The sequence below is a fragment of the Sceloporus occidentalis genome, unplaced genomic scaffold (assembly GCF_023333645.1).
Source record: "Sceloporus occidentalis isolate IW3139 unplaced genomic scaffold, rSceOcc1.0.p SCAF_81, whole genome shotgun sequence".
Taxonomy (NCBI): domain Eukaryota; kingdom Metazoa; phylum Chordata; class Lepidosauria; order Squamata; family Phrynosomatidae; genus Sceloporus; species Sceloporus occidentalis.
This window is the reverse complement of record NW_028317061.1, coordinates 467,099-481,541: the sequence shown is the minus strand read 5'-3', so window position 1 is coordinate 481,541 and position 14,443 is coordinate 467,099. Positions and strand designations below refer to the sequence as shown.

Here is a 14,443-nt window from a genome sequence, read left to right as displayed (position 1 = left end):
AAATAGTTACAAATGGTCTTTTACAAGCGTAATACAACACAGCAGACGGATATGTCAATACTAGGGCACTAAAATGTGAAAAACGCTGACCAGAATGGAATTCATTTATTTGAAAACATACCGATATCAGAATTTCTGAAAATATTGGATAGACTCAAAATGTTTCATGACCTGACCCTATTGTAGTAGATTTTAGTGGACAAATACAATGGTTATTCATTGGGTTTATTAATAATAGTTAAAATGTAATTGGTCACAGGTGTCATTTATTTAAATAATTTACCAAAGGCCAGTTAAAATCTATTGAATAATTCTACACAGTGAAGCCTATATATAAAGTAATATAGTATAGTAGGTTGAAAAAAGACTTTAGTCCATCAAGTTCAACCTTTCACACGTACCTACTTCTAAAGTTCTAAAGTGATTTTAATAAAGATGGACAAGACAAGATGGAATACTTCAAAAAACAAAGCTAGGCTTTAATAGTGGCTTAACATAAAGCCCGTTATCAGAGCAACCTATTGAATGGTCCAGTCAACATCAACATTTTATTAAGGATTCTTAATTCCTACCATCTTCCTGAGTGCAAATTTTAATATTGTATCCGAAGAAGCAAATGTTTGAGAGGTCTGGGTAGTCTTGAAAGTGTCAACCCAATGCTTGTAAGCGTTTAATTCTTCACATCCACGTGGAGCAGAACGCACCAAAAGCGCGAACAAGTCAATACAAGGACGAAGCACGTCAAGCGATTGTTCTTGTTTTGCTATGGTCTGTTCTGCTCCACGTAGATGTGAATTAAACACTTGGTTTTAGGACATTTTAACAGTAGTTTAAAGGGAAAAAATCCACGAATAAAATCTGTTGGAAGATCAGATTGTTTGCATTTTACCTTGGGAATGTAGGTTTCCTTTGGATTACTTTTAAATTAGAGATGGACAGTTGTAAATAGCAGGATCTGTTAGGTGATATTTTTGCCATGGACATTGGATGCCATGCTTTGATTAGACATGCTATATTCTGAACTCCAGTCCCTGTGTCTTTCTTTTCTACCCTCTTTATTCATTAATAAAATGAAGAATAATACAATACACACAGATGAAAATTAGTCACAATGCCATCCCCACCCATTATTGTAAAGTAGATGACCCCCTATTTACATTTGTAAATTTACATTTTGTGGGGATTTGTGGTGGTTTGAATTTAGCTTTTTACTATTTTGGTATTAAAGATATTCCACAGAAGCAATGGAGACAGTTAAATAATAACCTTAGTTGATGAAAGCACGTAATTAAATACATAAAAACAAGATTTAGAAAAGGAAAAACTACAAAGAAGGGAAGATAGGTATCAGGATAGCAATGTACAAATGAGATAATGCAACGCTAAGATAAATGGAAGCACAATGCGTTCAGCACTAAAAGTCAGAATTATTACTTTATTCTATGCCTTAGATGTTACATTTTTCTGTCCTCATTGATCTTCCCAAATGAAGACCGGCTGATTTCTAGGTTAACCTGCTAACTTTTCTCCTTAGGGGTTAAGTTATTCATCCATACTTATGGATCAATGTGCCTCAGCTCCTTTTTATTTTACAAAGACAGGCAGGAATGCCATGCATCATTATATTACTGACATCTTTGTGCCCGGTGCAGCTGATAGATGAGATATGATTATTAATAAGACAGCAAAAGCTCAGGGAGATGGATCACTAGCAACTAAATTGTGCAACGCAAAATAAGTTTAAAAATGGTTACTTTAAGCAAAATACACAATTAACTATAATCAGAGATTGCGTCTAGCCACTCTACGTTAATCAACAATACATTTTAATAAAACCAGATTCCCATGATACTGCCATTGCCGTAACTTTATAGAGCTGCTCCAGTGGTAGGGGAATAAATAAGGATTTCCATCCACTTTACAAATAGTAACATAAAATGTGAAAGACACCAAAGAAACTCTAAATACAGTGAAAGCTAGTGATATTATAGAAAAGTGATTGTGTTTTTAGGAAAGAATGTTAAACGAATCTCCTCTATATTCTTTACAGAAGGGTTAGAACCGAGCAGATTAGATGGGATGTCGCTTTCTGTATTTTTGCCCCCAAATACTGTAATTTAATTACTGCAAATAATCATGTCTTGCATTTACCACCCACATACCTCCATTCAAGGAGTGGGCAGCACGTAGACATAGCACGTAGACATGGCGCCTTTAAAAGCAGCATATGGAGGCTGTGCCTGTTCAAAACCACCTCCGTATTGTGAATATGCCGGTTGGGGATATCAAAGATTCCAATGAGGAGCGGCCTAGGACGGAATACATCACTGAAGCTAGTGTTTGTTTTACCCTTTACACACCAGAAAATTGTGAAACGTACTGAGCCAAACCATTCACCCATTGGGTAACTAATGGGTTATGTAGAATTTAAGTAACTGTAAAATAAGCAAAATAATGTTCTGTAATGTACAGCTGCAATAACTATGAAATAACAACACTAAAAACGAATCCGATTCAGCACCAAATGTAAGCACAAATTCAATTAAATGGAAGGCGTTCGGTTACAAAGACTAAACCCCTATTTAGATAATTACCCCCTTTTAGTGATGAGATAATTTAAGTCTATAAACATTCTCCTCTCCTTTTATTACAATAATTGTTTAGCACAACCTGTAACGGCATTCTTGGTTTACATTTATTTTAATTACATCGCTGATTAAATAGCCCTATTATTGTGGAATGGAAAAGCGTTTGCATTTGCCTAAGTGTCCAGGTCCAGCGAAGGAACAATAGGTCGCAATCAAGGGGTTAAAAATATTTTAGGCATTTTAATGTTTGTTATTCACCAGCTAAAAATCTACAGCTAAAAAGTTCTCAATAATGAATCTCTGATATTTTTACAAGCTACATCCTTCCCAGCATTTCAAATGGGGGCCACTTTTGTTTTAGGCGGTGCGGTTAAGGGACAGGCTTTTCCAAGACTTAAGTGACTCTATGACTAATTGATGGAACTGCCCATCAACCAAAAAGTGATGCTAGCCTAGGTGGAAACATTGGTTGGTGGTGAGCCGTCCTGAGTTATCCCCCTTCCTTGTTCTGGAAAAAAGATTGGTTATCTCCATTTGGATGCGAGGAATGAGCCTTTAAACAGATAAAATTAGATTAGCATTAGATTCAGTGCAGAATCAAAAAATAATAACTGTCTATTTAAGGAAGCATTACTCAACTCTTTTTTCCTTTCAAATATTTATTATGCAATTTATTGTATGTATGTTTGCCAAGTCACTTGTCGCACAAAAGAACTGTATTAATAGGAAAAAAAAAACAGAATAACCAAACAACCCAACGGATTGACAATTTACATTGGAAAGCATTCTTATTATAGTTGTGTGTCTTCCACGGTACTTTTAATACTTGATTGACAGTAACAAAGGCATTACCAGACTAGAACTGCTTTTAGAAAAGCTATAATTTAAAAACTATTTTTAGTGCAGCGATTATTTGGTTGATGTTTTGTTCTAAAGCACCTAAGCTTAAAAAACATCCAAACTCAGCACTGCTTGATCTGTGACATTCGTGATGAAAGCCATTTTTCGATGGCTGTCCTCTGAAATCCTCACTGGGCATAATTCAGTTCACACGACGCTTGTATCCTCATTAGAAGGGACCCTTGACAGCCCTCTAGAATGTCATTTAATTATATCAGAAATAATTCAGCATTGGCATGAGTCAGAAAGCAGTAAGCTGCCTAATTCATAAACGTTTCAATAGCTCAGTTAATACCGCACATTGCACTGGAATTAAATTAGCATTTCGCTAAACTCATTATAGTTTTATAGTTTGGGCAGAAGTACCATGCCTTACAGGAAAAAAATGAAAAATGCTTGTTATGGGTAAATGTTTTCTAGAGTATGGGAGATGACAGGGTTGATGAATCAGAGCTCAGATGATTTAGAAATATCTCTAAATGGCAAGCAAGCACTTAGAGTATTATCGGCATGTTTTCCTGGCATTCTACCGCAGGCTAAAGAAACCCCTGGAATTCACCACATTTCAGGATTAGCATAACTAGTGACATATATTTAGGTTCTACAACAAACACATTCTTATTCCAGCTTTAGAACCGTAAATGAGGACACCTATACAAAATACTGGATTCCTAGTAGGCTATATAGCAGGCTAAAGGATAAAAGTAAAAAAAAACAAAAACATTTTAATACCTCTGAATACTCTAGATGTGCACTAAAGATTGTGGAATCACAGCCAATTATCAGGCCTATTGTGTGGCCCTGCAACGTTTTCACAGCCCCCAACCTTATATCGAGATGAAGGGGAGATTTCCGGGCCAGAAAACCAAGGAAGTTTACGGTTATGTTACAAATCTCCCAAGTGTCCCTCTTTATGACTCTAATCTGTCTGCCCCCCCCCCCAACTTTAGTCGAAGTTGATTCCTTTTATCGTGCCAACATAGAAACAGATGTAAAGATACCTAAGCTTTTGGGACATGAAAGGCTTCTTCTTTAGAAGAACATCGTTCTATCATCAAACAGAGCATTAAATAAATAAATGGAATTGTTTTGCATTAATTACAAATTACCATAAAGGAGAAATCATTGCAATGTCTATAAACACAGTTTAACCCCTTAATGACAAAGCCCGTACATGTACGGGCTCAAAATGCATTGTTTTCAATGGGTTTAGGGACCGGCCATTGTCCTTAAGGGGTTAATATCAAAATGTTTTCTGTTTTTAGGGTGGGAAAATTCCAATCAGATGGACAGCTCCAGAAGCAATAGCTTACCGAAAGTTTTCATCAGCTAGCGACGCTTGGAGCTACGGCATCGTCATGTGGGAGGTGATGTCGTATGGCGAGCGGCCGTACTGGGAGATGTCAAATCAGGATGTAAGTCTTTCACCTTTAGTAATAATTGAATGAATTGCGTTGTTTACTTTGTACAGTGAGATGCCTTTTCTTATATGCACAGTAATGTGTTACAGGTTAAGTGTGTTCTTCACAACTTTAAGCACTACAAAGGCTGGCTTTATGGCAGAACATGATGCCCAATAGTCATTCCTTTAATGTAGATATAATCAGGTTTGGACTAGCTATATGGAACACTGGGCAATTTGCACCCCATCCGATCTGCTACTGCGGCTCAACGTCGTGCCCTCTCATCCGCTGCAGCCACCAGCCTTAAAGTGCCAGGGCCGCCTCATTAACCCCAGTTTGGTCCTGGATATAATCATGACATATTTTTTTTTCATATTTTCATATTGTGCAGTAATCAGAATACCACATAGCTGTGCTTTTGCCTCATCAAAAGAGCAATGCTTCTGATATTATTTTGATTTAAAGAAAATAAATCATTGGGTAAAAAGCATATACATATAAAAAAACAACTTTTTTGTTTATTGTATTTTTACTCTATTGTCGTTTATACTTTCTTATGCTCTGTAGATCTGGTATAGCATTATGTGAGAAATACAAAACATTAAGCTATATTTTTTTGACACTTTTGACAATTCTTAGAAAAATAAAAAAAAGCTGTTCTTTTTGCCACTGACTGAACCATGCGGTATCACCAGATAAAAATGTTTGAAAACTACAGGGTTGGATAAAGAGGGCACAAGCTGTGTTTTAGCAACGGACAAAAGCTTTTACTACTATCCTGCAGAGATCATATTATCACAACCGCTGTACGGCATTGACTCACATTTCCTAACTTTGTGGCTCAATAAATAACAGGCCACAATGGAAACAGGGAAGTAAGTGAAAAGGAAGAATGATTTCTATATAAAAGCTCTTTGTTTAAGATCTTTAAATGTGCACGCCAGGTTAGACTTTCAGTGTCACTGTGACCCATGAACTCACGGCAGCCATTAACAATGCCGTAAGGTAAATGAAGGAAGTGAAAATGTTTGGTGAATACAAAACCAGGGTTTTAGATCACTTAGAATAGAACGAGGAGATTACAGTTGGTGTTTTTATGGAAATGGAAGCTTTTGGGTTCTCAATATTAAATAAGGCCATATTTTATTTTCCATAGGAGCCATAACACAGTAACATCTATATAGTTCTATATAAAAAAGAAGACTCTGGGTTCTGGGCTTTTTAGGCATGGCCTTAATTATAAGGCTAATCTTCAAAATGATTCGGGAGGAGAAATGAGATCAGAAGGAATGCTTGTGAGATGGTTTTAATAATCCAGTGGGAATAAAAATAATACTAATTTAGTAACATAATACCATAGTAATTTAGTTTTAGCTTCTTATATTTTCTGAGAGGTCCCTTTAAATTTAAGTGGTTTCCCCCTTAGGATATGCATGGAGAGATTCTGTAGAATCCTTCTAAATGTGTTTACCCCTTTTCTTACCCTCGGCTATTTTCCTTGCAGGAGATATGTTTGGCTGAACACATCTCCTGATACGTCGTATATGTCCCACCAGTCAGCTCCAGAACCGCCACTCAGGGAGGGATCTAGAAAGACCCTTTAAAGAATGCATATTGAAATACTTTAATATTTTTTCTTCTTCTTTGGTGAGGCTGTCAGGGGCATTACGTTGTCCTTTTAAGAATGACGATAGGCCTAAATCTTGCAGGAATGGGCCATATTTATAAAGAGCAGATTGGAACAGTGGGGGTTATTCACTAAAGGGAGAGTTGGTAGGAGAGTTGCAGTCTCAACTTCATTATTATTAAGTGAACAAAAACACAACTCTCCTACAAATTCTCCTGTCAACTCTCCCTTTTAATGAATAGATCTGATTCTGCCAATCTGAGATTGGTGCATTGGGTAGTAGAGGTACAAGTGCTGGCAGCAATGTGGGTCTAGTTTTTAGAAGAAGGGTTAAGCAATGTAAAGACTCTTGAGGATGTTAGTTTAGTAGTACATTTTCAAAATCATTATATTGGCAAAAAAAAACAAAAGTTGAAGCTAAGTGCATTTATGGTACGGAACAGCTCTAAAAGACTTCTTTTCAATTCTTTACAAGCGAATGTATAAATTAACGTAAGCGGTAGAACACACCGATTTTCAGAAGGGGGGGGGGAACAGCTAATGGATTTCAAACAATGCTTATATAATTGCCTGAGAACAGTGAACAGAAAGCATGGCAGGCTATTTGTAAGTACAGTGTCTCCCAAGAGTATGAGCAGATCCAAAGGGAATGTCATTGCATTGTTCAATTTGTTAAAAAAAAAAAAAGCAAATGTAACACTTTGAACACAATTTATTCATCAAAACCAATTTTTTCCCTTCTGTTAAATCTAATATGAACGCCTCCAGAGAGAGCGTCACGGCATTCGGGTAGTTATGGAGAGATAATGGAATTACTTGGTAAATCAAGTATAAGGCCAAGGGTTTCACTGTTCAGTGCCATTGTTATATGTAGATGTTGTGGCATTAGGCTTATTAAGACCAAGAAAATCCTTTTAGCCGTCTGTATAGCTTGTTTTATCCCCTCTAATGGCTAATTGTCTCCTTTCTATGTATCACATCAATATTAAACCTTGATATGCATGAAACACAACACTCATTAGCAGGGCTTCTGCGATCACACAGGAACTATTGCAGGATGTTGTACACGCAGACGGCATAAAAACAACTGTGTCTAGTAGTAGTAGTAGTAGTAGAGATTTATTTAAATTTAATTCCACAGACCTCTTTACACCCGCCTAAACCTTTAAAGAAAACTTAGTGCAACGTAAAATCTTTTACACTCTTAGTTTTTAACCACAAATGGATGCAGGGAACTTTATTTTTCTTTTCATATATGGTTTTATATATGCAGTATCACTAGATAAAAATGTTTGAAAAATACAGGGGTTGTGATGAGCATCCTGCATTCTTCAAATAATAAATGTTTCTCTTCTATTAACTTTTTTAAAAAAAACATTTTCTTTATTAATTTTATTATTATTTATTTTATTATTAATCAATAAAAGTACAAGCTTAAATCACATTTGAAAAAAAGATTCGCTTCTGTACATTTCTTATTAAATATTTTAAAATTAAAATAGTTTCACTCCAATGGCCATTTAAGTGGAAGCTCGCCTGCCACGTCACGACAAATCTCTTAAGTGAGTCCTACACTACACAACTCACCTTGCTGCTTTGAGCTAAAGGTAAACATCTCTAATTAGATAGAAAGGGGTAGTCTCTGAACCCCCACACTTATTAGCCCTTAATAGGGACCACATGGGATGGGCGGCAGGCTGTGAAATACAAAATTGAAATACAAACACATAGAAGAAGTTTGATGTTTCAGTCCTTACACAGGACTTTAATCAAGATCACCAATCCATCCTAAGTGAACACACACCCAAACCATAGTGCAGTTGATACATTATGATTGAACCCTGTCCGGCCTGTCACCAGACACACACAGTGCTGGGGTATATGTTTGATGAAAGGTTGTTTTTGGGAATGTTGTTAAAATGTTGAGATATAAAATAAGGACTGCAGCATTCAGGTCTCCGCTGATCTCCCGTAGAATCTCATCGACATTGACATGCAACACAACAACAGGGAGGCGGTAGACTTCCACAGGAGTCAGCAAATAAAGGTACAAACTGCTTGATGTGCAAACATATTTATTTATTACAGGTTTGTTATCCACGCATAGCACACAGCAGGAAAATATTACCCAGAGTGGAAACAAGGAGGTATGCCTATGAATAAGCTCTATGTTTAGCACGAACGCGTTAAGCGTTTATTTCCATGTTTTCTCTCTGGGCAATATACCACTGCTGCGTGCTATGGGGTGGATTACAATAAATAAATATTTTTGCACATCAAGGAGTTTGTTGTGTACCTGTTTGCTGGCTCCTGAGAAGCACTGCTGTTTTTCAGAGAAATCTTTGATAGCAAATTAGGATTTGGCCCATCCAGTCTGCCTTTTTATCTATTGTAAAGGTTCACTCCTTAATCATTCCTTGGTCTTTCCTTAGATATCAGATGCCATATGTCTATCCCATGCATATGTGACTTGCCTGACTGTATTAGCCTATACCAATTCTGCGTGGATGCTGTTCCACTTATCAACCACACTCTCATTAAAGTAAAATGTGGTTACATTACATCTAACTTTCTGACCCTCTGGTTTTAGATTATGACCTGTTGTTCTCCTCCTTTGAAACAAACCTCCATCCTGTACTTTGTTAAATCTCTTTAAGTATTTGAATGTTTTTATCACATCTCCCTTCTCTCTTCTTTCCACCAAGCTAAATATATTAAGACCCCTTAGTCTGTCTTATTATTATCCAGCAAACCACTTACCATTTTAACTAGTTTATGTTTATAATTCACAATAATCACACAGAACTAAGTCACATCTAAGTTCATTGTTGACTTCAGTCACTGTCTGATTAAATGGCTTACTGTACTGATATATGATGGCAGGGACAGGTAGCAGGATCATAAGCATTTTAAATTGTAATTGGTAAATATGTAAAAAAAAATTCTAACCACAGTTTAATTTGATGACCTTTTTTATTTAAACAGGTCATTCTGTCGATAGAAGAAGGTTATCGGCTTCCTGCACCCATGGGCTGCCCAGTCTCCCTTCATCAGCTTATGCTTCATTGTTGGCAAAAAGAAAGGAACCATCGACCCAAGTTTTCAGACATTGTAAGCTTCCTGGACAAGCTTATACGCAACCCCAGTGTGCTTCAAATACTGGTGGAAGATATTGTGGGGTAAGGCTTGTGTTATTTACGTTGGCTTAGAGGACAGCACAAAGTCCCTATCCTATATACCGTATTGGCCCAAATATAGGCCGCACTTTTTCCCCCCACTTTAAGTCTTTAAAGTGGGGGTGCGGCCTATATTCGGGGTCCAGCGCCCGACGACCGGGACATGCAGTTCCGGGCGCCGGGCAGGCAGCAGGGTTAGGATGCAGATCCCCTGCAGCGGCAGCGGAGGTTGTTTATGCGCATTGCCGCAGCCGGTGAACGTCCGCACGATGCGTTTTACCTCTGCCCCCAAGACTTACCAGAGCAGCGGAAGTGCCGGCACCGGAAGTTGTATACGCATATTGCGTAGATGTCCCCCGCCGGCCCCGCAAGACACCCGGGAGTCTGCTCTGGTAAGTCGGGGGGGCAGAGTGGCAGCATATCTCGGGGGGGGGCAGAGTGGCAGCATATCTATTACAAAACTTTTTCTTTAAAAAAGCACCAAACTTTTAAGGTGCGGCCTATATTCGGGTGCGGCCTATATCGGTATATATATATTTAATTTCACCTTTAGATGTTTTATACACTGCATTTCATATTTGCCAATATGTTTTATGCAGTAAGGAATGCATATATAGTAGGAGTATCTACAGACGTCACATGGGTGCCTACTTAGGTTAGAGGAAAAGAGAGTCCTTGTTAAGCTATCATTTTATATTTATTTTTTGTTTGTGTTTTGGGGGGGTTTTTACAGTCAGGGCAGTTAAAATGTGGAATGCACTACCAAATGAAGTGATTTTCACAGACTTGATTAATACTTAATAAAAAAAATTAAATGCCTTTCTAGACAACACAGGCATATTCAAGGTTATAACAATTTAACTTTAGCATATCAAATCTGCCTATGTAGTCAGGAAGACATGGATGTATGCCCTTGTACTATATTGGATTAATTATTTTTTGGCTTCTGTCATAAAAGATATGATTACTTGGAAGGGTTAAACATGAGTGCAACTGTGCAAAAATAAAGCTCCCTTCCCCATTGGGGACCTATCTTTGAACAAATTATTGTGTTGCCTAAAATCAGATGAGATAGCCTCATCCTAATTTGAGTAAAAACGTCTATTGACCAGTTGTCTTTTTGAACAAGTAATCTATATTATATTTATACTGTTATTATGTGTTATTATGTCGCAAGCAAACCTTATTACTTGGTACTATGTGTATTTATATGTCCCTAGTTACATTTACTCTCCCGTTCATTGTTCTTACAAATTTAAGAGTATTTTTTCTATTCCCCGGTATTTGTGTTTGTGCACAGTAAAATATGAGTTTTCATTCCTTTCGTTTAGTCCATGTTTGTCATGAAAACGGTAAACATTAAATCATTTGGTTTGATTAAATCTCTCTTGACACACATTAATCATGTCAATATATGGGAGATTGAAAACGGAGCAGTGGCACAGATAAGAACGGATGAAAATGACTTACATGTTCTAGATAATTTAAAACTAAAATACTTTGACCTATGAAAGGAGACATACGTATATTTTAATTATAAGAGCTGAATCGTGATGAATGGCGCTACATGCCCTAGGAAAAATCGGCATGCATAGAACAGCCCATGGGGAAGATAATGTGGGGTGTTGAGCTTGTCTTCTGCTTTCTTGCTAGTGATACAATAAACATGAATATCTTTGTTCATTTACAACATGCTGTTATTCTGAAATATCTCTTAATCATGCTAATGACTGCTATCTGTTATAGAAATACAGTCTTTTTTAAAATGTGTGTAATTAACTTTATAAATGGGAACAGCTGATCACAAAAAGCCACTTAACTGATACTCCTAACCACGTTCTATGGGTGATTGCTGAGAGTTCTGCTATTAACATACTTATTAGAAGAGAATGGCTATTTTGGCTAAATCAAATGCTATAATGCGTCACTGGAATTACATGTCACACCACAGAAAGAAGTCTTAATAAATAGCCCATTAAGGTCGCTTTGTTTTCATTTATGGTGATTTGCCGAGAACAGCATTTGTTCAAATTACAGCTTTTATTCTGTGTCAGAAGAAGAGTCACGGGTTCCTGTAAGAATTTCAAGTACACCGACCTTTTATTATTCATTTATTTAACTGATTTACATTTATTGAAGTTGTTGATACTTCTGATAAATAAGAAAAATACTACAAGCCAGCCAGTGTATTGCATTGTGGTTCATGATGGTTATACATCTTCATTTATATATGTTATTTGAACTGTTAGGCTCCTGTTACCTCACTTAGAAAAATATAGAAAAATATAATAATATACACAGCAAAACAAGAAATCAGTGAACACCCAGCAAAAACACCTATCCAAAGCCTAAATGTTGGGGATTTCGTCACATTATATGGCCATGTTTTTCTTAGCCCACCACTACGTCAACGTACCCCAAGTTTGGCAAGTTCTACCTAATTTTTCATGGATATATTACTTACCATGAACATTATAATATTTGCTTTATTTCAACAGTTCCTCTGAATAATTAAAATAGTAACCAGTTTGTTTTTATTGTGTATATGTGTCTTGCAGAATGCCGGAATCACCAGGTGACACACCTGATTATCATTTTTTCGTCACAGTCACTGAGTGGCTCGAATCCATAAAGATGGGCCAGTATGCCAATAATTTCATGGCAGCAGGGTTCACAACTTTGGATATGGTTTCTAGAATGAACATTGAGTAAGTAATAGTCAAAAAAAACAACAAAATAACAGTTATGAATGTCTAACACCAAATGCATATGTATGGGGGAAAAAAGTCCAATAGAGCATACTTTTCTTAGATCTCTCCACCAAAATAATATTTAGAGGACAAAGCTTAGCTACCTTTTTGAGCTTGATCCTCACAGCCTTAAGCCACATTAAAGGGGTACTCTCATCATCTAGGGCATTTTAATTTAGTTGTGTTTGTGTGTAGACAATAGATCATGCACTTGCTACATTAGGTGGTGGCCTTATGATGCCAATCTCTGCCCACATTGCTCTCACGCAGCCCATGAAGCACAACTTGTCGGGAAAGAGATGATTGTTAAAATGTAATGGACATGCTTCTTCTTTTCCCCCCATAGTGACATCAGGAGAATCGGGGTTTCACTCATCGGACACCAGAGAAGAATAGTGAGCAGTATACAGACTTTGCGACTACAGATGATACATATACAGGAAAAAGGATTTCATGTATGAGATTAGTAGAAGCAACTGTTTTGTGCCTCAGCATTTATTTAAAAGGAGATATTCTTATTCCTCATTTTAGACTCTCGCTCTCTAGGTGAACGGACATTTATTCTAAGAGAGAAGACTCTTCCAGACTGGGCTTTTTGGAAACTTTGCATAGTTCTGGTCTTCAAATTAAACCCTGGGCTCTACACCAAGACTGTTGCCTCATAGCAAGGAGTGACAACGATTACACATGGATGCGTGACAATATCCTTTAATTGTGGAGGAGAGCCCACTGTTACCTTGTACAGAAGCATAGGATTGCTGTGGGGGAATATGTGTGTGTGTGCGTGTTTCAATGGCTCAACTGAAAAAACAAAAAGTGTACTTCCCAATGCCCAGGAAGGAAATATCCATGTAATCGATACTCTATATTCTTGTACTTTTACAATTTAGAATCAGAAAAATCTTTGTCTTCTAGTGTTTATACTATAGCTATGCCTCTCTGAAACCTTCCATTAGAACGTTTTAGGCAAATAGGATAATGCTCAAGTTTTAACCCTTTGAGGGAAGGACTGAATTAGTAAGTTTGCTTTTCTCTACAGCACGCCAAGGGTGAAGGAGTATATAAAAGCACAAAGAGGAATTCATTAACAGACAGAATCGATAGAAATGTTTCGGTAATCTTTTTCTTAGCTGTGCCCAAATTGTTAATTAATATTTCTCCTCCATTATTTTTATTTCGCTTTTCTGTATCGCGGCATACAGTGCCTTCTTACAGGGTCCGTGATGAAATATTGATTGTTGCTTCCAAGAGACCCTATCAATAACATTCTTCAGTTTTATGAGATTCATTATTTCAACAGGTTACTGTTTAATGACCCCCCCCCCCAAAAAAAAGGTATATTTAATAAAAAATACATATTCTAAGAGATTATTTGAAAGTTGCATTTGAGTTAAGCTTTTTAATGACCAAGTGACGTACAGCACAGCAGTTGATAACTTCCATTGGACTAGTTGGTTAACCGGAGCTCCCTATCTATGCATTTGTGTTTCTCAGAAGTCTGGCATCTTATTTTTCTGAGACACCAGTGACAGGCAATTTTCATCCCTGGGGCAAATCAGACAATGTGTAATTGTAGCACTTTAAAAATAAAGCAATGCAGACTCACTTGGCTAGATGAACTAACACCAGGAGAAGCACACCATATAGGTGATATAGGCCACAATCAGGTTATCTGTGTACATGACTCTGTGTAAAAGCTGCTAAGATTGGAGAGAAGAGAGCGCAGCACCACACGTGGAGAAAAAAGGGCGCTGGAAACCAGTAGATAGTTTGCTTGTAGGGTGCTTAGACAGACCATAGAGACAGCACTGCCAGGTTATATATGCTGCCCCCAAAATATGGCTTTGTCTTATATTAAATGCTCTAGATTACATCATAATACAGTCTGGCTAAATGTTTAATTACATGTTAATGCAACAAGACAATGACAACAATGTTGTAAATGACCAATGACACTGATGTTTAGTTAAAATCAGTGATTAATATATTTTTAGCTTTT

At 37.1% G+C, this 14,443-nt stretch overlaps 1 protein-coding gene across 1 annotated transcript in view; it reads left to right on the top strand.

The window, feature by feature from the left end:
• LOC149285296 (ephrin type-A receptor 6-like) overlaps window positions 1-12,905 on the top strand; it is a 314,092-nt gene extending 301,187 nt beyond the window's left edge. The window contains exons 13-16 of the mRNA XM_089495515.1: window positions 4,754-4,903; window positions 9,504-9,697; window positions 12,253-12,402; window positions 12,791-12,905. Coding sequence (XP_089351641.1) covers window positions 4,754-4,903; window positions 9,504-9,697; window positions 12,253-12,402; window positions 12,791-12,905 — 609 coding nt within the window. The remainder of the gene's footprint in view (window positions 1-4,753; window positions 4,904-9,503; window positions 9,698-12,252; window positions 12,403-12,790) is intronic.
• Window positions 12,906-14,443: the final 1,538 nt, after the last annotated feature.